The sequence below is a fragment of the Amblyomma americanum genome, chromosome 4, assembly GCF_052857255.1.
Source record: "Amblyomma americanum isolate KBUSLIRL-KWMA chromosome 4, ASM5285725v1, whole genome shotgun sequence".
Taxonomy (NCBI): Eukaryota; Metazoa; Arthropoda; class Arachnida; order Ixodida; family Ixodidae; genus Amblyomma; species Amblyomma americanum.
Window position 1 is genome coordinate 201,482,064 of NC_135500.1, and position 21,657 is coordinate 201,503,720.

The 21,657-nt window shown below is 48.3% G+C and overlaps 1 protein-coding gene across 1 annotated transcript; it reads left to right on the top strand.

The window, feature by feature from the left end:
• The first annotated feature begins 523 nt into the window (after positions 1-523).
• LOC144129075 (proton channel OtopLc-like) lies at positions 524-21,374 on the top strand. Its single transcript, XM_077662965.1, has 9 exons — positions 524-784; positions 3,329-3,540; positions 6,559-6,679; positions 7,969-8,257; positions 9,819-9,985; positions 10,503-10,677; positions 12,231-12,594; positions 20,083-20,323; positions 20,913-21,374. Exons 1-9 carry the CDS (start codon positions 647-649, stop codon positions 21,231-21,233), a joined length of 2,028 nt encoding a protein of 675 aa, XP_077519091.1. The 5' UTR covers positions 524-646; the 3' UTR covers positions 21,234-21,374.
• Positions 21,375-21,657: the final 283 nt, after the last annotated feature.

Sequence of the window (21,657 nt, forward strand, 5' to 3'; positions counted from 1 at the left end):
CCGTATAAACTACGTCTGCTTCGTTACATCGCAACACTGTTATAATACAGCAGTATACCCCCGAACACTGAGAAGGCTTCACGGATTACTCGTCGCATGCACATACTTGGCTTTTGTAACGAAGAACGTCTTGCCGAGATTCGACAACCGATGGAATCACGGTTCCTCAAACATCCGGGCATTCGACTGGAGGCCTACAAATATCGCCTCTAATTTGACCGTGAACGTCGATTTGCCTTATCACGCGTTTCTGCGACAAGGCATGCACGTTAAAGAACTCCAGGTGGCCAAAATTGCCGGGATCCATCACGTACGGCACGCTTCGTTACCCTCGATGTTGGTTTGGCGCGATAAATTCCCAGCATTAGAACACGAGCATGCATGCGCGCACACAGAACTCACACACAATCTGACACAAAGGCGTATTGGCCGCGGCCTTATCACTCTCCGATTTCAAACACACTCTCTTCCCCGCTGCTATCTCACCTTGCGCGTCAGCCAAATCATGAGCGGTCTTGTTCTCGCTCGTAATCCCTTCAATGCGCACAAGTTTCGAACGCTTCCGCAGTGAAATAGGCCGCAAACAGTGTCGCCAGTGTGTGTCGTGTCTGCAGCGGCGAGCAGCGAAGTGGTCCGCGAGCAGGACATGTCGGACACCGGGCGGTACGAAGGGGGGGATGCGGCGAAGGTGCTCGGCATGAAGATGGTGCACCGAAAATGCGAGCTGGCTACGACAAAGGACAACATCCAACTGGATTCATTCGTCGGCACTCCGGAGCTTGCGGTCAGTAGGCATGCGAGGCCACCTTGCGTTCGCTTTCGCGTTTTGAGATGTCAGAGTTGCGCATATCGCCGTATACCACCTTCCGCCTATACCACCTTCCGCCTGCTCGAGACCCCCTACAGCTGCTATGTGTTGGGTGCTTGAAGGTTTTGAGAAAGCATCGACCACCCGACACACGGAAGCTACTGTTAATGTGCCTGAGCTATTCTCTGGCGAGAAGATAGGGTTCTCGGGGCCGAGTGAGGTAGCTGGAACGGGTGCTCGAAGGCTATGCGTAAGGATAGTTCCTAACGAACAGACTGCTCCGCGGAGCAAAGGTGCTCGTCAAAGAGCAACCGTGCATCTAGAATCATGTACTTCGTTTTTGTACATGTTGACCGTCATTTGTCAGGCAACGCACCAGACTTAGGACTGACTATAATTACGTGTTATTAATTAATCTAGCAGGGTACGTCTGAATTCGACGGTTATGGTGATGTCGAAGTGGTGCGAGCCACACCACCAGCAAAAAAAAAAAAAAAAAACTGGCGCCTACCGCCAGATATTACTTTCGCTTTCGTCTTCATAACACTTCCTCTTTCACCAAACGAATAGTTACGTGATTCGTTAATGAACAGTATCGTGATTCTTATCTCGTAAAGTAATGCGCGAAATGCCAATCTTTCGGTAATCAGCAGACAATTTCCCATGCATTCAGTAGTTTATCAGTGTTCTTTTTATCTCTCAAACAGCATTAATCAAGTTTCTAATTACGGAATAAGCGCACGTCACTGCTCTCGATCCCGCACGTGATAAAATGTTCCGAGGTGCCAGGAGATAGCAGCTTCGCAATCCCGTGGTTGCAACGTATTTTACTCTTTTCGCCTTACGAGAAACCCCCTCGTTTTCTTATCGATAACATGATTATCACCATCTGCAGAGCGTTGTGCGTCCGTTGTTCTATGATATCACTCAGGCGTGTGCGTCATTTTGTAGGACTGTCCGCAAAGTAGTAAGTACAAAACACGTAGGCGCAAATTTCGCGCATGCGTGAGGCGCTTATAAAGTCGCATGCCGTACTCACTTGCGCGAGTATACACCCCCGCCCCCGTGCACAGGACCGGTGTCGGTCGTAATCGCACAGTACAGAAGTCTGTTCATAAACCCACAGTCGTGCCTTATGCTAAGATATGCCTGCTCACTGTGCGACTTCTATAGATGTAACCTGTTTCAACGCCATTGTAATTCAGGGCTAAAGTCAGCATTACTCAAAGGCAAAAATAAGACGGAATGCAAAATTCGTATGTTTTTCAATGTGTCAATGCTCGCCTTCCACCCGATCAATAAATCCATTTCAAAACCCCGTCGAAACAATGTATGAATAGGTATCCGCCTACCTGCAAACCGACTATATACTCGTCTAGAATTGCCCATCGCTAGCTATATTGCTTTTCTTGAGAGAGAGAGAGAATAACAGAACTCAAACACACAAGTTTTAACAGATGTTGCGACAGGATCTGTCACAGTTCAATAGCCTATTCCTCCTGTAGACCTCATTCATGTGACGTCAATCGCGACTATGAAGGCAACCGTGACGCGCAACAAGGTAATGGTCGCATCCCGTCGCGGCAGAGTAAAATATTATATGAAGAACGCCAGGTTTGTCACCGTGCTTCGGCCCACCTATTCGGCCGCAGTTTACCGGTTAAAGAAGCGGAGTGCGCTGCCCACTCCCCAATTCGTTTGGGCCGAGAGCTGCCCTTTCGAGTCTCGCAACAGTATGGCGACTGGCGGGTTACAAGGCTGCCACGCAAAATCCTCCTGGCACCCGCAAAATCTATGTGAATGAGTGAATAGTCTAAAGGCACCTGCTACTAAAATAACATCTGGAAATACCATGCAGGTCGGTTTTGCTTGAGACGTATCCTTTCATATGAGTACTAATGCTGACTGATTTCTGTGTGGCGTAATAAAAATCGAAGAGCGAAAAGGCACGAAAGAGAAAGAACGATTGGCTGCAGCCAAATTCCAACCCTTCAGCAGTTATCATATACCGCGTTTACAATGTTTCACATAACCTCAAAAATATATAGCTGGGGTTCAACTCAGTTATACCTAATGAGACAATTAAGCGAAAGACCGGCCTCAATCGCTCTGCAGAGCCGAGCCCCCAGCGGCTCCGACTGAAGCGAGCGCGGCGAGGCGCGCTAATCACGTGGTCATGTCACGTGACACGGCGGAGGCGCGGCACGGCGCAGGAGGAGCTCGGCTGCAGCTGCCGCCAGTCACGTGGTCTGACGTCAGACGTGTGAAGCCTGGCTCAAGGTCAAAGTGAAAACTTGTGGACCTTGAAAGTTGCAGCTCCAAGAGTGGAGCTTTCGCTCCAGAATGTCAGCATAGCAGAAGCTGAATTGACCGGATATGAAAGGAGGCTACCCGCAAGTCCTAAACAAAAAGTATTTGTCAAGTCGAACGTAGAAAACATAGAAATATGCAACTAAAACGAGGCTTTTATAGTGCATTGTGTTGTTGGTGCTCTGTCGTCACTTCGGTACACTCTCGCAGGAGTACCGCAAGGGCCTGCAGAAGATGCGTTCGTCTAGCGTGCGCACCGCGGACGTCGCAGGCGCCAAACCGGCGCTGACGATAGCGTTCCGACCGCGCTCCTCTTCCATGCCCTGCGCGACGGGTCGCTTGCGGCGCCAGGAGCGCCGAAGGGTCCAGAGCCGCTCCTTCTCAGTGGACCTTAGCCGGAAGCAGAACGAGGACATGCTCTGGTCAGTCCACTGGCGGTCTCCATTAAGGCTTCTAGAGAGCTTGAAGCGCTCTCCCTTGAAGGTCTCTTGCCATTTGCGTCTGTCCTTTCCTCTCTGCACAGCTAGTCCCGGAATCAGTCCGCTGCAACATTAGCAGTGCACCTATCCTTCGACCACACGTGTTTCGCAGAGTGCATTGCATCTTTCTTCTGCCATCTTTCTTTTAAAAGAACACCATCAGAAGCCCCCATAGGGCCAAAATGGGTCGTCAGTCAATAAATTTGCCCATTGGCTGGAGGGAACTGACATCACCGGACCGAAGCATTCATATTGTCTGGAGGGAAATGTCACCAGACGGGAGCGTTCCCATTGGCTGGAACGAAGTGACGTCACTCGACCGGAAGTGACATCACATACTGCAGTGCTAATGCATAATGAAATTAGGTGCCCCTGTGAATTTTACTTTCTTTTATTATGCTTTCGTGAACGCGTCTTTGTGGTTCAAAAACGCCTTGCAAATACAAAATTTTGTATCCACTGTTACACGATCCCTGAAGGACAGTGTTCGAATGATACATGCAGGAGTAGGGCCGGTTGATTGCTTCAAGGGCCTTTGATATCAGATTACGGCTTGTGGCACGCGATCGCCGCCAATGCGCACGCGCAGAATCCACTGAAGCACCTCCACGCATGCGCACTAGCGTCGAGCCCGTACCGAAAAACTTGGATGGTGTTGTCGTATGCTTGCAATGTTACCTGCAACAACTGTCCAATGACTTTGCCTTCAGCACACGGGGCACGAAGAACGTAGGGACTTTAAGGATGCGACAGGCTGTCAAAGAAAGGTGGCATTTCAACACATGCATGTCTCACGATGCATATCTCGTTTAAACAGGACAGATATGCGCAAGTTTATGCCCTGTTCTACGGGGTACGACAACAAATATTCAAAGGCAGCGCTTTAAGTACTTATAATATGATAGGTAAACCCTGCAGGAGTACGAGATTGAGGCTGATCCTTTTTGTCAATGTCGCTGAGATTGTGAGTACGTGTGCTACTGCTTGTTAAAGGTGGGCGAGACCCGAGAGCTCCTCAAGCTGCGCCCATGTAACTGTTCCCTCGGCCTCGCATAAATATGAAAATAAACAATGAAATCAATAAGGGAATCATAATGCAAGGAAAAGCGCAGTAGCTCGCTGGTTTAGTCCACTTGTGCTCACGTCGCGTTGTGACAACCCACCTTAACTTTGTACGCTGTAGGTGCTCCTGATGGTAGGGCCAACCATTCGGAATGGATGTCCGGCAGTAAACGAAAACACCGGGTGATATTCGTCTTCACTGTATCAACTAAGCGCTTAAATAACGTTAAAGCCATATCAGTTAAAATGTAAGCCGCTGCTCTCGCGTATGGAGTTCGCTTTAAGGCTTCGCTTCTTTCAGCGGAAAATATAGTGAATGGCTTCCTGAAACACAAATAAGCGGCTGCTGCTCTGTCAACAGTATGTGTGTTCACTGCTGCTGTGAAATTTGCGGCCAGACTGACTCGAACCATGCTTAGTTCCGCAACGTCACCGCAGCAACTTGTGGTACATGTTTTCTCAATTTTGCTGAGCCTCTTAAGTAGAGCGAGGCATGCGAGGCAGGTGCTCAACAACTAGGTCACCGCTGCGGTCATGTTTTCTCAATTGTTCTTAGCGGGAGTTGCGGGGTTCGATCCCTAGGGCCGCCGGTTACCCACCGCTGATAGAATGGGTACAAGCTTCCCCTAGCCTGGTGCTCTGCTTAATCGGGGTGAAATGCTTGGGAAATGGGTCTTTGACCCAACCTTGAGCAAACGAAAAAAACTCCTTGTGCCATGGCGCTCTTTGGCCGCCGATGCCCTTGCGTCATAAAATTTCACTATCATCAAGTAGACAGCGAGACCATTCTGGCCAGTGCATCGCCTGCGGAGTTGACTCGACGTTCAGCAATACGTTTCCCCTTTCACCTATGTCAGATTCCTTTACACGCGCAATTCCCTGGGATTTTTAAATGCTTGTAGGCCTGAAGCGTTATGGTCGTTTTTATTCATGTTCTCTCGTTAAAAGTGCCGGCACGCGGTCTTATCACTTTGTGTGCTCAGCTATGATCCAGCCGAGTGCTCTGAAACGTTCACTGTTACGGGCAGCCTTTTCTATAATTTTTCTGAGTAGTACAGATGCCTCGAGCACCTTAGCACAAAATTTTGTTGCCGTCTTTGAATCGAATGCGGCCGAGAGCAATGTCCTTTCTTGTCCCGGCGTCCGCCGAGAGCACTTGGTGCTATCGCTCCCCCCCCCCCAAATTGTTTTCAGTGTGCGGGGGCACAAATTGGCCCAATAAATCGTTTGAGTTCATCGCCAGCCTGATTGTTCGTCGTCTGCGTCTTATCTCGCACGCTTACCTCGCACTTGTCTGAACACAATGCTATTGCTCAAAACGGTGATCGATGTCAAGGGAAAATCCTTGCTACTATGTATGGAATTTACCAGCGGGAGCATTCGTGGTACTTGTATTTTAGCTACAGGTGTAGGGAAAAGGCTTCGTGAAAATGAACGACCTTGTGTCTTCTGTTTTTTTACATGAAACAAAGAGAACGTGTTTCGCTAGATAACCTTGCACCAAGGGACTCCGGAAGTTTTTCTCGGCTTTACGTGTAGGGGAGGCGGCAACAAGGTTGGAAGCTGATCAACTGATTTAGATGACAACCCCCCCCCCCCCCTCCCTCCTTTCATGAGAAGAAAGAGTGCGTCACCCGCTGCTCCCCCTTGTTCCGAGCCCCGCCCCCTTTTTATCGCTGGCCACGACAGTAAATAAGCTGAGTCCGAAGGAATGGCTGCTATCGGGACCTCACCTTTGTTTTCGCGCGCTACCGGCCGCAGCCAAATCGGTCATGTGTCAGGCTCACCGAGACGAATGCCGCAGTCGTGCTCGTTGTTCGAGATGTGGCGGTCGGCCATGGACGCGGAGTTCGACTGCACGGCGGAAAACTATCGCAACTTCACGCTCGCAATGCGCAGGAGCAACCTGGCCTCTTTGCTGAGCTACATCTACGCCACCCTCATCGTGGTGTTCGGAGGGGTGATGACTGTCCTACAGCCTTCGCTCAGGATAGGCCGACACACGATCGAACTCGACGATGTGAGTGGATTTTTTATTTTGTTTCAGGCCATCAAGGCAAATTTCTTCGAAGCGTTTGTCTGGAGCTAAGTGAAACGCTCTACTGGAATACGTTCCAGCTTTGTTTCGAGCGCAGATTTGAGCATTCTGTAAGTCAGAAGAGAAACAGGGTTGCAATATTTTCCTCAGCTAATGTCATGAGATTTTTCATTTTAACTTGTCCTTTATTAAAATTCGACTGCTTGGAATTACACAGTCGTGTGAAACGAAATCCAATAAATGCATTTTTCTCTCCTCACATAAGTATTTAACGTATCGCCGTGAGCAAGCTAAGCGTAAGATGTTCTAGACTTTCTACGCCAAACTGGACAGCTATAGCGGCATTAGGAAGAAGACCGCCATGTCCAGGACGTGTACATACGTATGAGCTCTATTCTTACCCTTACTGTAACATTTCATGGCTTTTTCTTTCCTGCCCTCAGTGCAGAGTAATCGACTAGAGCACGACAGTTCATCTCTGTGCCTTTCCGATATTCTCTGAAGCCATTCTCCCTGAACACCCTCCATCCCACGCTTACACGTTGTCTCAGCGCAAATTTAGAGTGACGGAATATGACAACGATGACGCATTGCTGCTGAAGCCACAAACCACAAATTGGTATCCTTTACTCCAGAAGCACGCTTCACCTGCGCAAAGTAAAAAATTGTGGCGCGGTTACGTTCATACTTGATCTGCCTGTCGTGACAAAATGTTTGTGAACATGTTGTTTATAGCTATCACAGCAAGGGAGAATCGACGCGCATAGAGCTCCTTCTTCGACTAAAGCTTCAGTGTAGAAACCGCTGGCTTGGGACTTAAGTTTCTTCTGCGGAAAAGTTTTGCAGGCGCAATACGTTGTCCATTCGCTTCTTGAAACTGGAATCCTCTCTAGACCAGCTTCCCTGCCGTTTACACGCGTTAGGTGCATTTATTTTCCCTGCAAGAACAGCGCTCGTTCGATAAAAGGTCTAATAGTGTCTCTTAGAGGAAACTGTACAACATGCACCCATAATAATGATTACTCTCAGCTCCTTTTAATAACGACATGGTAACAACTCGCATAGGCCGTAACCATAAATGTGGACTGTTATAGCTTTGTCAGTGCATATATGCAGGGTATCCGATTCCATGTGTAACCTGGGGGGATGGCTGGCTGACCCCGAAGCAACCGCGGAAAACCGAGAACCGGGGTGAAGCTGTTCAGCGTTCTCGGTCTGGCCGCATGTCTTTCTTCGGCGTCACTAAAATGTGATGTTACTTGGCGTCGCAGGCGTTCGCGTGCACAGTGTGTGTGCTGGGTCTTCTGTGGCTGGTGTTCCTGCACATGGACCTGGCTTTTCACGATGCGCGCCGCTCTCGAGCACCGACCATGTCCTGCGGGCGCGGCTCCGACAGCAGCAGTAGCGGCAGTGACCACCGTAACAGCGGCAGCGACGCCGAGTCGGTGGTCACCAAGGACGCCCTGGACTGGAAGGGCTGCTACTTGGGACAGCCCAACGGGTACACGTACCTCACTGGAAGACACAGCGGCAGCTTCTACCTCAAGGCCGGCATGACGGGTGGGTCTGCGCGTTGAGATCGTGTTGCAGCGCACTCTCATCGGCACAGCATGAAAGAATTCCCGAAGTGTTCGCCCTGCTTCAATGCAGAGAACTGATGGTGAACTGATTGTTGCAGTTCATCCCCTTTCATCCATATATGCTCCCTACTCACGTACCCAAGTCACGTTACCACAAGAGGCATATTCTACAAAGCGGTTGCTCCCTTGCCCTTCTTGGTAACATTTTCATTAGCTGGCAGGCTAACGCAAAATTTTCGGCTATAATTTACCGCGCAGAAAGTCCCTCGTACAAATGTATCGTTATTAAATTCATTAGAAGCTACATCAATAGACTCCTCCAAGTGACAAGTCCGCAAACGACCGAAGCATATAATAACACGAAGGCAGCACAATGCTTGCTTCCGTTGCCTCTGCCTATCGCATACACGCACAGCATTTTTTCAGAGAGTTTGATCTTCTGAACTCTTCCCTCAGTTTTGCCTCGTTGTCGTCGACGCCATCCGCGTAGCCCTAATGACATCATCCGGACAAGGAGGGTGCTTCCGCCGAAGCAACTTCCGGTAGGTGTAGTTCCGGGAATCCACCGGCAAAAATGCATTTCCCACATGCGAGCATAGTACCTCCCCCATATGAGGCAGGTGCTCTAACCCCTAGGCCCCCGCATCGGTAGCCTAGTGGATACACAGTCGCCTGTTAGTTCTTTCCTCAGTATTGCGCCGTTAGCGAAGCAGAACGCAAGCCCACAGCTGGGCACTCGCGAGTTAAATTCGGCCACACATCGGTAAAAATGCACTAACCATAGGCCATTCCAGCTGTGGCCTGACAGAGCTTTAGCATCGTACTCGCGATATGCTGGTAGGTGCTGGAGGCGCTGAGCTCGTATGATGGAGATGCATTTTTACCGATGGGAGCAGTGGTTTGAACAACCACTCTCATATATCAGCTCTAATACGTCTACATTTCTTCGCGATCACAAGAAAGCTAGAGATGGATCACACACGTTACAAGCTCGCAACCTTTTCGCGATTTTACTCTGGCCCTAGCGCTGGCGGCGATGGCTCGCCCGGCGAACTTGGCAGCGCGCCAAGACACTGCGAGGCCACTGTGGGGCCAGTAGCAGCATAAAATTCCTTTGCTCTCACGCCACAGCTAACGCTCAGACGCTCGCGTTACCAACCCATAAGCGTGCGGTGAGGTTTTTTCGTATTTTTTCGGCGGTTCCTAGTACATAGGCAGCTTAGCCCCCTAGCGGAGTTTGACGAGCCAGGCTCGGCATAAGCAGACTGTCATTTCTGGCTCATGACGAGTCCAGCTTGTCATGTTTCTTCCAAAGCATTTTTTTTCTTGAGATGGGGGGGGGAGATTTGCCGACAGATGGCAGCACTGGTACTAAATAACGGCTTTGGTGACATTATTTCTTTTTTAATTCTTTGAGGAAGCATCGGGCAAGTGAATGTATCGTGCCCTGATTGACGCACCGGTCAATTAGACCCTCCAGTGCCGACGCTCTGGGTCCAACGCGCCTGCTTGCCGCACTGTGCTCGTGCGCTGACATGCAGTGTTTTGCTGCGGCCACCTGATTCACGAGGGCCTGCTGCTGGGCCAGGAGATCATCGCGTGGATGCACGCCGGGGAGGTGTGCACCGACATCGCCCTGCTCCTGGTGCATACGCTGCGACCGCTCTTCTCGTTCTACCAGCTCTACTTCCTCTTCAAGTACTCCAACGTCAGTATTCGTGCTTCCGGCATTCTGACATGACTACTTCTACCAGTTCTTTAAAGAGACGGTGGGGTAGAACATGACGGCTTCTACCAGTTGGTCGTACCGAAAAAGACAGTCGTTTGGATCAGTTTCTCCCTGCGAGCGCGGCAGCATATACAGCTGTTAAGATATTGTTTCTTGTTACGAAGCGCAGTGCATTGTGTACGGTGTTTAACTAGGAAGTCAATGGCATAATTCGCCGAGTACACGATGTCATAAACTAACCTGCTGTCTGAAATTCCTTTTTCTACCGCTTTGAGTGCAAAAAGCTGGCAGCTGAGTTTTGAACCACTCGCTCTACTGTAACCAGTAGGCTCGAGCTTAGTACCACACCTCAGAGGGGCAGTGGCTTCTCAGATGGGCAGCTGTTCTGGCTATATAAAATCTGGGGCACAGTTTTATTGCCGCGAAAATTGTATTCACGAAGTATGAACGCTCTCATCTACCTCCCGAAAACCTGGCTCTCTGTCCTTTATTTCAGATCGTAATAAACCGGTGGCTAATCCTGGCGAAATTCGGCATCATGCATTGCTTTGCCACCACCCTTGCTTTCTGGTTTCGCACCATTGTTAACGACGCCTACGGTGACGTCATCAAGGCTTCCAAGGCCAAGAACGCCGGCGCTAGCGCCCTGCGAGCAAACGTCAGCTTTTTAGGTGAGTTCGTATTTTTTTTTATGCGGGTGTTAAAAAAATCGAAGTCCTCTTCAATAAAGTTGTGGCTAGGTTATTCTTCCGTTTAACGTTCGTGCACCACTAGACAGTCTGGCATACAATATCTGTCCTATTCCCGCAGTTCTGCTGGCTGCTTGTCGTTAAAAGAAAGCGTCCATACAGAAACAGCAAACACTAGACCGAAAGCCGGAACAATTCAGAACGACTACTCAAAGATAACGCGATAAGCTACTAGGTATCGCCATGCAATTCAAGCATGCCGGAGACCGCACGGTTGTTTACCACTGATGTCAAAGGCAGTTATCGTACGAAGCATTGTATCTTGGAAAAAACGCAGTTAGGGTGCCCCAATGAAATGCGACAGTAGAGGCGTGCCTCTGGGCCTTTGAACCTTCGAATGCAACGTGAAAGAATCTTTCCAAAGTTAGCGCAGTTTGTTCTGTTAAACACTGTGAGCTATATAGCTAATATTCCCATTGTGTAGGAAATCGTGCTACCTTTGAGGATTTATTTTTTTATATGCCAGCCCTCTCTACCCCTTCATGCACTGTAATGAGTACCAAGCATTTATTACGTAAGACTTCGTTTTTGTAGCTGAGGTTTTAACGTCCTGCACAGAAGTTTCTACATTAAATTTTTACCTATGGGTCCGTCGTTGAAAACGGTCATCTTTGACTAAGCCTCAGGCCAAAATTGTTCGCAAATGCTACTTCCAGCTGTGGCCCATCTTTAGGCTATTATTTGAATACCATTGAATGGCTCCTGTACTGGCATGTGCTTAAATCTAGCTCCATTTTACTGTGTCATTTGCCACCCTTTACTTTCTTTCGCCATTGGCTGGATTCTTTACCCGACTTCCGTTACCCCATCCCCTTAGATCTGCTCCGCTCCGCTTACGCTGTCAATCCTCCCGTTTAGGAACACGTCAAGCGTGCATTCAAAGCCTGAGTTGCCTTTGCAAGCATGTAACTCTCGTGACGGTCGTTCGTAAACTGCGTTACATAAAATCGGATGCGACGAAAGCAGCGCCAAAGTCGAGGAGGAAAAAAAACATTTATAGGGGGGCAATGCCGGGGCCCCGTTAATAAGAGCGCCTGCTCCGCCATGGTCGGCTACTTGCTGCGCCGAGATCGAAAAAAAGCATACCGGAAGGAAGGGGAGAGTACGAAAATTAATAGGAGAGGTGATGGCAGTATTCTGTCTGCTCTCTTCCCTCGACGTTCGGGACTGATCGAGCCGTATCTCGCGATCCGAAATTGCAGAGCATTTTAGTGGGGTAAGGAAAGTGCTAATCTTAACTTGGCGTAGGATGTGTGTTCCGCATTGAGTGATGGATTCGGTTGGGGGAAGATGGTGCGGTCTTCTCTGGCGTCCTTGCAGTCGTGACTCGTGCGTTATAAAATGCTGCCTATGACTGGACTGTCCCAGCGATGACGCACAACGTGCACAGCTTTGCGTCGCTCATGTCATATGACTGCGCACCTTGGCGAGAGCTTTGTGAAAGTGCCGCGGAGTCAACTGGGCGCCATTCGCAGGAGGCGAGCTGTACTTCTCCGAGCGACCCCATTTCGAGAGCAACTGGAGCTGCGCTGTGGCCGACCTGTTCTCCCCGGCGTACATGCGGCCCGTGCCGTACCTCTACCCGTTCACCATCGAGTTCAACCTGGTGCTTGCCGGAGTCTGGTTCATCGTGCTCCAGAACCTGGGCACGTCTGCCCACAGGCACTGCTACCGCTCCAAGACAGGCTGCAGTGCTGTCACCCAGGAGGTGGCCGAGAACAACCTCGTCATCAGCGCCGACTGCCACTCGGCCAACCGGGGTCTGTTCGCGGGCTTCGTCGTCCTCCTCGTCTCCATCGTGGTCATGGTCATCTTCTACGTGGCGCTGCTTGACGAGAGGTGCGGTAAGACGCGGTGACACGGCAACGTGGGTGAGGGTGTGAAAAAAGGTTTGGTCTATGGAGGTTTAACGTCCCGAAGCGACTCGGGCTCTGTAGGACGCCGTATAGTGAAGGGCTCCGGAAATTTCGACCACCTGAGGTTCTTTAACGTGCACTGACATCGCACAGCACACGGACTTCTGGAATTTGAATTGAAAATTGGTTTTTGGGGAAAGGAAATGGCGCAATATCTGTCTCATATATCGGCGGACACCGGAACTGCGTCGTTAGGGAAGGGATAAAGGAGAGAGTGAAAGAAGAAAGGAAGAAAGAGGTGCCGTAGTGGAGGGCTCCGGAATCAATTCGACCACCTGGGGATCTTTAACGTGCACTGACATCGCACAGCACATGGGGAAACACCTTCTGAGGAGAGTGCATAAAACTCCCTCAGTCACTACGTTCTCACGTCATGAACACTTGAGACAAATAATATCCTTCTACACACACGGCAGAGACCCCACAATAGCGCGCGAAAGTTGGCGAGTCCTTTCCGGAGAGTTTTTCATCCTAGCACGCTCCTACGTAATTCTGCTCAGAGGCTGTGATTGGCAACATTATTTCAGGCGTCATGCAGCTACCATGGGCGCGGCCAGTCAGCAGCGTCGCTCCGGCGGGTAACCCTTACAAAAATTTCTTTAGACAGTCCATAGATTGTCTATAAACTTTAGTCTTCGAAGACTTTCTATCGACAAATCCTAGTCTAGTTTATAAACAATCTGTATTTATGGCCATGCTTTTAGTACTTTTGTCTATAGACAGTGTTAAACAAATGTCTATTGAAAGTCTAATCGGCATAGTCTATTGGCAGTCTATAGAGAATCTATAGACTTATGGCCATACACTTCCTGTAGATTTCAGTCTATAGGGAGCCTCCGCGGAGGCTCAGTGGTCATGGCGCTCAGCTGCTGACCCGAACGACGAGGGTTCGATCCCGGCCGCGGCGGTCGAATTTCGATGGAGGCAAAATTCTAGAGGCCCGTGTAATCTGCGATGTCATTGCACGTTAAAGAACCCCAGGTGGTCAAAATTTCCGGAGCCCTTCACTATGGCGCCCCTCATAACCTGAGTCGCTTTGGGACGTTAAACCTATAAAAAGCCAAAATTTCTGTCTATAGACAGTCCGTCGACGAAAGTCTACTGGTCCAGTAGATAGGTTTATAGACTGTGTATAGACATTCCGTAGTTAATGGCCTGCCAATGTTATACACCTTTGTCTATAGCCCTGTCTACTAAACATTCAGTAGACCATTGTCTATAGACACTTGTCTATAGACTGCCTATAGGCAGTCTACAACCGTTGAAAAGGGCCACCACAAGGTCTTCAAAAATGAAACGATGATCAGTATACTTACAAATTTAGTTTATTTCCAAGCTAACGAGGCTGGGAATATGCAATACATGCACCATAAGAATGCACCGCATTATATAAATGTTGAAAGTAACGGTCCGGCTAGTTTCCTCAGAAGCATTCTTGCAGACTGTTGTCTGCAGTCAATCATCCAGGCATATTTACCTGTACAGCGCGAAGGAAAAAATATTGTGACTTACTGGTGACGCCATTCCAGCGAGCAGGAAGACAGCGAAAAGAGCTTTCAAACGAAGCTCTTTATTTGGGCTGACTTGCGCCCGCGAAGAACTGTGTGACTTGGCGGCGGCGTAACAACAAGCTTGCTCGGCGGTCGTCGACCAGAATGCCTACCGCTCTCAGCAGCACTCAATTTAAGCTGATACCGAACTTTCCAGATACGCGCGCAATGTTACTAAAACATTCCAGAACAGTGTAGAATCAGCCCCGCCTTGATGCGATCAATCGAGATAAATCTGGTCGCGTCTTGAGCCACAAACGAAAGCGATAAAGCGGCGTGCCGACAGCTTTAAAGAATGAACAAACTACAAAGATTCGCGGCAATATAAGCATAACTGAGAAAAAAATTGTACTCCATATCTACACACATGCTTTACAAAGGAAGTCATATCTTGGCTATCCCATTCTAGAAATGTAATCTTGATCGCTTTGACTTGTTTTCATGGGGTTTAAAGACCCAAGGTGAACTCGGGCTATGAGGGACGCTGTTATGAGGGGCTGCGGGTAATTTCGACCAACTGGGATTCTTCACCGTGCACTGACATCGCATAGTACATGGGCCTCTGGCATTTCGCCTCCATCAAAATGCGACCGCCGAGGCCGGGATCGAACTCGCGTCTCTCAGGCCATGAGACGATCAGGATAACCGCTGAGCCATCGCGCCGGCTTCATCATTTCAGTAAATACGCATGAAAAATTCTAAGTGGTTTTCATAAAACAATGTAACATAGACCCTGGAGCAATATCCGCCTGCACTAAATACCTGCTGTCAATACTAACTCTGTACGGCATTTCTTTTACGTTGGAACAGAAGAATTCGAAGAATTGTGCAACATATCAGCATTGACTCGCTACAAGCTGTTTCCAATGTCATCCCTATAAAATGCACATTCAATGCTCCTTACATAGGGATCCGAACAGGAGAATATTACCGCATTTATTCTTATACCCGCTATTAAACACGCGTGTCAAAATACCACGCGTGAAGCCTGGTACCTACGCCGATACTCAAACAGGCACAAGCCATGTAAAACCTATCGGGCAGACGTGAACCTGTTCGCCATAGTTTTGCGCCGATATCTTGATGTACAGATAGGGAATAGCACTGTCATGCACCAGCGCCCGGTCTTAGAAACGAGCGGTTTGCAGCGCTTCCATTCCGAACGCATTATCCAGAAAAACTCGAGCAGCACATGCTGGCTGCAGCTGCGCCGCTTCAAAAGCAGGCGTGAGCTTGAGACAACATACCCGTTGCCACGAATAACGTCTCAAATTCCCTTAGTTTTCCCTTCAATTGCAGTCCGAACAGTGCAGTAAAAAGGTGGTTCTTGCATGTAGGTTCTTGCATATACGGCTGGTGAACACTCTCAAGGTTCGCTTACACGCCAAACATAAATACCCACGAAAGCAGCAGATTGGACAGCCGTCGCCGTAGCTCAGTTGGTAAGAGCACCGGACGCGATATTCGGAGGTCATGGGTTCGGATCCCACCGGCGGCATGGTTGTTTTTTCTGCTGCTTTATAAGTAATTTTCTTTAAAAAAAACTGATTGGCACTAGATATTTAAAAAAATAAAAAATAGAAACATTCCCCTATGCACCTTAGTTTCGGTGACTGTTGGCTTCCTTAATATAAATATATAGGTTGCTATAAATATCAACGAAAGGCAACAAGGACACTCCAAGTAGGAATTATTTCAATGGAACAATATCTTCAACCACAGGCGCCGCTATAACACAGCGCGAGCTGAACTGCATTCGTTTGCGCATATAAGCGCAGAGTTACTATGGCACTTTCGTAATGTAGCAGTCGGAGAACAGAAACGCATACTGCGCCTCTTGCACAAATGCTCTTAAGAGAAATTTGTGCACACGTGAGCCAGGTTCATGAACTAGCCTCTCGGAACGACATGTAAGCAATCTTTTGTCGTGGCGACCTTTACTCGGGTTTAAAAATGAAGGCGCAGACCAGCGGCTCGGATAACAGGAACGGACGAATCCATGCGTGTGCAACTTAAAGGGAGACGGGATGCAGCTCGTAGGTTCTTCGCGGTCTTTGTACACGCTGACCGTTTACGAGTTTTATTGAACTATCACACTGTTAGCATTCCTCCAGCACAGCTTGAATGGAACTTTGACAAACGTCCCGCGCTCCTGTCTAAAAAGAATTACAAAACATCTTTGTAGAAAGAAACGTCGCTGTCCACGACGCGCGCCAAGCGAGCGTCTGCACGTAACAAGCAATGCACACCTCTCAATGAACAGCACTCCACGATGCGGACAGGCGGTAACACAAAGATTAAAAAACAAATGCAATCCACCCCAGAACGTGAGTGTGCATTTCCGGATGCGCCAAGTAAATCGAGCTCACACGGCACTAACGCGTAGTTCAATTTCGGCCGTCATTCACGGACAAACTGATATTTCTGGCCGTGCATCTACCCTGCAAGACGAAAAAACCAGCAGACAGCTCGCGAGCAGCTTATCATCACGGGTTTCACACCGTCTGCTTTTCCGTGCGTACGAACAACATAGCGGCGCAGACACAAGCGACATACCGCTGCTTACAAACGAGGATGGAAGTTTGTCGCTGCGCTAATAATCTGTTCTACACACACGGCTCGTCTTAGAGTGGTTTAGGAGACCAAATTGATAAAACATAATCGTGTAGGCTTACCGTGAGTGGATGATTAAGTTGGATTTCACTCAAAACATAACCGATGCAATCCACGCTAGAGCTCGCCGACGACCATGGCGATGACACTCATCCGCGCACACAGTTGCTGGCAACCCGAATGATTTTCCGCCGTCTCTGGGTAATATTGGTAAAACGTGAAACAGAAATCCATTTCACGGTCGTATCTTTGCCATTCGCACTCTTGCTGCGTTCAGCTTGATCTGGTATCCAAGACCACGGAGGGTAATCGGTTTATAAACTTAAGTTCTCCACTCGCGCGCTTTAAAAACCGTATTGTCTTCGCGAAAACGAAGCCGAAACCTTACTGATTTGTCCATACGCGCCGAGTCTCGCCCCGAATAGTATGTGGCACACTATTCAAATAATTAAAAAGTTTCAAACCGTAAAGTTTTTTGTGCGTGTTAGTTTGTTTGGAAAACTGGTATGGGCGACATTAGCCTGTCATCGGCCGCGAAGCAGCAGGTAATGAGGAGGGACGAAAAAATATTTCCTTTGTGATTGTTGCGTCGCAGCACGTTTACACGTGGATGCAAACGGCAGAGGTATAAATGGCCCACAGAGGACCCTGCTCTTGGACACTTCTAGCGGTGCTTCTAAAAGATGGGCACATCCTTGAATACTCACACCCGTCTTCCACCTTTATTTTTCCGAAAGTTTTAAACTGAAATATGGAACCACTGATGAGAAGTTTCTGAGTTAAACGCGGTGGGCAGTAACGATCGAAAGATGGAATGAAATTGTCTCAAGTGATTCCTTTTAGGGAAAGCGTATTCGCTTGATGTGGTACAGTTTAAGAGCACCCTTACTTCTGGATAGGCTGTCTTTCCTCGCTTTGCCTGTTAGCATATGTTCCTTATTTGTGTTTGCAATGTACTTCACCGTGAAACAAAAAGGAGCTTTTCAAGGATTGTAAAAACAATATACAGGAGGCCGTTGTATTGTCCTCACCCAATATTTTTTAATTCCCGAAACAGCGAAGGAGGTGGAGGACTCTAGCCATAGTTTCTGTAGCAGGGTTTCTCTCGGCATGAAGTGCAAAAAAGAACTTGAAATTGTTATAGACTTAGTCGAAAGGCAGTATAGAGTATCTTCTACAGACGAAAAGAAACTGATATTGGTATAGACGTTGGTCTATGGGTAATAGACCGTTTATAGACAAAGGAAAATTAAGGTTGTTATAAACGGTATAGATATATAGTCTACAGACCGTTAATAGACAAAAAAAATTAAGTTCTTTCTAGGTTTTAGTCTATTGATAGTCTATTGTCTATCTATAGCAAAAAGAAAATTAAGGAGGCTTAGACTTTAGTCTATAGATTGTCCATAAACAACAGGAAATTACGGCGGTTATAGACTTTAGTATACAATATATATATATATATATATATATATATATATATATATATATATATATATATATATATATATATATATATATATATATATATATATATATATATATATATATTCGTCGTCTATAGGCAAAGGAAAATTAATGCTGTTGTAGACTTTAGTTTATAGATAGTCAATAGACCATTCATAGACAAAAAGAAATAAAGGCGGTTATAGACTTTAGTCTATAGATAGTCTAAACACCTTCTACAAAGGTAAATTAAGGCTGTTATAGACTATAATCTATAGATAGTCTAAAGGCCGTCTAGACAAATAAAAAAATTAAAACTGTTATAGACTTTAGTCTGTAGTCCATAGACTGTCTATACACAAGAAAACTAAAGAGGTTATAGACTTTAGTCTATAGATAGTCTATATACAAAAGAAAAATATAAAAATGGCTATATAGTCTATAAAAGTCTATAGAACGTCTATAACGTCTTTAGACCATTTTATATGGGCAGGAAGCTTCGCCCCTCTGGGGAATCGCGCGTACGTTGACCGAAATGTAAACAGCGGCTTCAAGATCCAAAGGATTCCCAGAATAAGGGCCAACCACCAATACTAGTTCCAATTAAAATGTTTTCTTCATCGGCGGTAGAGCCTGCGCTGGAGCGTCGACCTTAGAGCATGCTAATAGTGATGAGAGTAGAGGGAAAGGTGCGAAGACAGTGAAATTTAAATGCTGGCTACAGAAAACTCAACTTCTACAAAAAGTATTTTAAAAATTCTTGCCGGAGGATATTAGAGAAGCGGCGTCCTTTAACATCCCAAGAACACATCAACTTTATTGAAGGCCTCTTTCAGAGCCACTTTAAGTGAACATAATTTAGGCATTTTAGTTAAGGAACTAGTATTTTACGGCTCTTCGATGTCTTCCAGCACAATCGCCAGTGACTATTATTAATGTTCTGCATTCCCTTATTTCTCGTTGCTGCTGGTAACTGCAGAGTCACCATGCGTGACTGTTCTGGGTCGAACTTTTCAAGGAGCATGCCGGGAATTTGCAGGAGGCTTGTTTTCGCACCGTCACGAATGGCATATACAGACTACCACGACTGGAAGGTTACATCGTTCGTTCCTGGCGAAACGGACCAAAACTTTTTCCTTACGTGACGGTCACTTAGTTCACAGCCGCCACTGTGGCTGAGTGGTTATGGCGCTCGGCTGCTGACCCGAAAGACATGGGTCCGACCCCGGCCGCGGCGGTCGAATTTCGATGGAGGCGAAATTCTAGAGACCCGTGTAGTGTGCGATATCAGTGCACGTTAAAGAACCCCAGGTGGTCGAAATTTCCGGAGCCCTTCACTACGGCGTCCCTCATAGCCTGAGTGACTTCGAAACGTTTAACCCCAATAAACAAACTTAATCCGCAGTAAACATGAGGATGCAGGAGATAGGAATCCTTTGGCTAGCGAAGCTCATATTCATTGCAGTCATCTTGCAAAAACGAACCGTGTTAGAGCAGTTTAATCAAACTAGGTTAAGCCCGGAGGGATCACCTTCGAATCGCGTTAGACTGCACGCGCTGGCACTGGCCGTTAGTAATCGCTGCAACTTTCGCCCCTTGATCTATCCAGTGCGCGCGAAAACCTGGCGTTTCATCCTCAAGGTGGATGGGGCACAAATATTAATGGGCCTCCACAGGTCATGAGCGTATGAATCCGCCGATGTGCCGGCATTTCTGAACTGGCAGCGCAGACCGCATCATCGGCCAAGCGCTCTTGCTTCGGTCTCAGCACATGCAAGGTCGTTGCTTCCCTCACTGCGCAGGTACAGCAGCACCGGCGTCGCCGTCTACCTGGGCCAGGAGGGCGTGCTAGTGGCGCTGGCCTTCGTCGCCTGCCTGCTGGCGTACGGCCGCGTGGCCACCTTGGACGTCAACGGGCATCCCATCACGATGCTGGACGACTTCCTGCTCTTCATCCCCATCCCCTTCTACTTTGTCCACGCCACGCTGGTGGTCATCGCCGAGCTGGAAGAGGGAGGCAGCTACGTCCGCATGGCGCTCCAGGTGAGCTCACCTGGCTCTCTGAATCCGCTGCACTCGAGTAGATGGCGCTTTCTACCGATAAGACTTGTCGCCCTGACGCTACTATAAGTGGCGCAGTTCAAATGTGCGAACAGAGAAAGGTCCTCAAGTGTCATTTTAATGGCGTGGCAATATGCAGTGAGCACGGCTCTTAAGTATGCACTGTAATTAAAAGCGATGGCTTCTTAGGCAGCAGAATTCTAGTGCTGATGCCTGGTCACATCGCTGACTCATCTGCATAAATGAACAACGGAGACGCACTACAAAAGGTCCCTTGGTCTTGTGTTAATGAACTCCATGACGTAATGGCCGCCATGTGGTTTGATAGTAGGCTTGAAATCTTGGGCAAGTCAGTGTAGGGAATGATCGAAGGACAATCAACGGGAGAGAAAAAAAGGGACAACAAAGGAGGCACACTACGCCGCGCGGGGAGGTAGCAGTGTTCCTGTTAGATCCCGCCTTCGCGTGTCTCCAGTTGTCACAGCGAATTTCAACTGTCATATAGCGTAACTCCGACTACCAGTGCAGCCTAGCTAACATGATGCGCACACTTCTTCCCGCCCTACTGCAGCTCTTCTCCGTGGTGCAAGTTGTCACCCAGACGCCACTCATCATCGACGGGTTGCGAAGGTGCAGCAACAGTCCCGCGCTGCGCTACAAGAAACCCGGCCGGGAAATCGTGTCGTTCCTCATCGTGCTCAACATCACCATGTGGATCGTGTACACCTTCGAGAGCAAGGCCGTCGGCAAGTTCTTCATGGGCACGGGGTACTTCGGCCTGCGCGCATGGGTCTTCGTCGAGCACACCACTGTGCCGCTGATGCTTTTCTACCGGTTTCACTCTTCCGTCTGCCTCGCCGATATCTGGAAATCCGCCTACGAAGCCGAATGACCACTCTGACCAACGACCCGTCAAACTCTCCGAACGGTGGCGCTGTCACCGCTCTACCAGCATGCACCCGCCCGCAAAACTGCTCCACCTTTCGTCACTGTGTCCCAGCCTTTCGAGGATCGATTTTCTTCAATGAGCATTTGAACAATTATGTGCGCCGCCTTGGCATTTCTAAGCATCGATAGTTACGGCAAGGTGTCTGACAAGCACAAAAGGCTTACAAGAACTATACTGCAGAGACAGAGCTGGATTCAAGTCAGATTTGGAAATGCGACATCAGGCTGGTTTACGGCGAGGACGTCGTGTCACCGATGCCTGCTTGTCCTTATTGGCATGTACTACTTCGTCGGGTCCGCCACTTCAACAACGCCGCTCGCAATACATGTGCCTATTTTACAAGTGCAAAAGCCTGGAGGCATGCTTT

Bases quoted from the DNA above. Each gene is read 5' to 3' on its own strand.
- LOC144129075 (XM_077662965.1), top strand. From the start codon at position 647: ATGTCGGACACCGGGCGGTACGAAGGGGGGGATGCGGCGAAGGTGCTC. The intron at 9,986-10,502 runs GTCAGTATTCGT...CCTTTATTTCAG, and splicing joins TCCTCTTCAAGTACTCCAAC to ATCGTAATAAACCGGTGGCT. The intron at 12,595-20,082 runs GTGCGGTAAGAC...CTCACTGCGCAG, and splicing joins GTGGCGCTGCTTGACGAGAG to GTACAGCAGCACCGGCGTCG.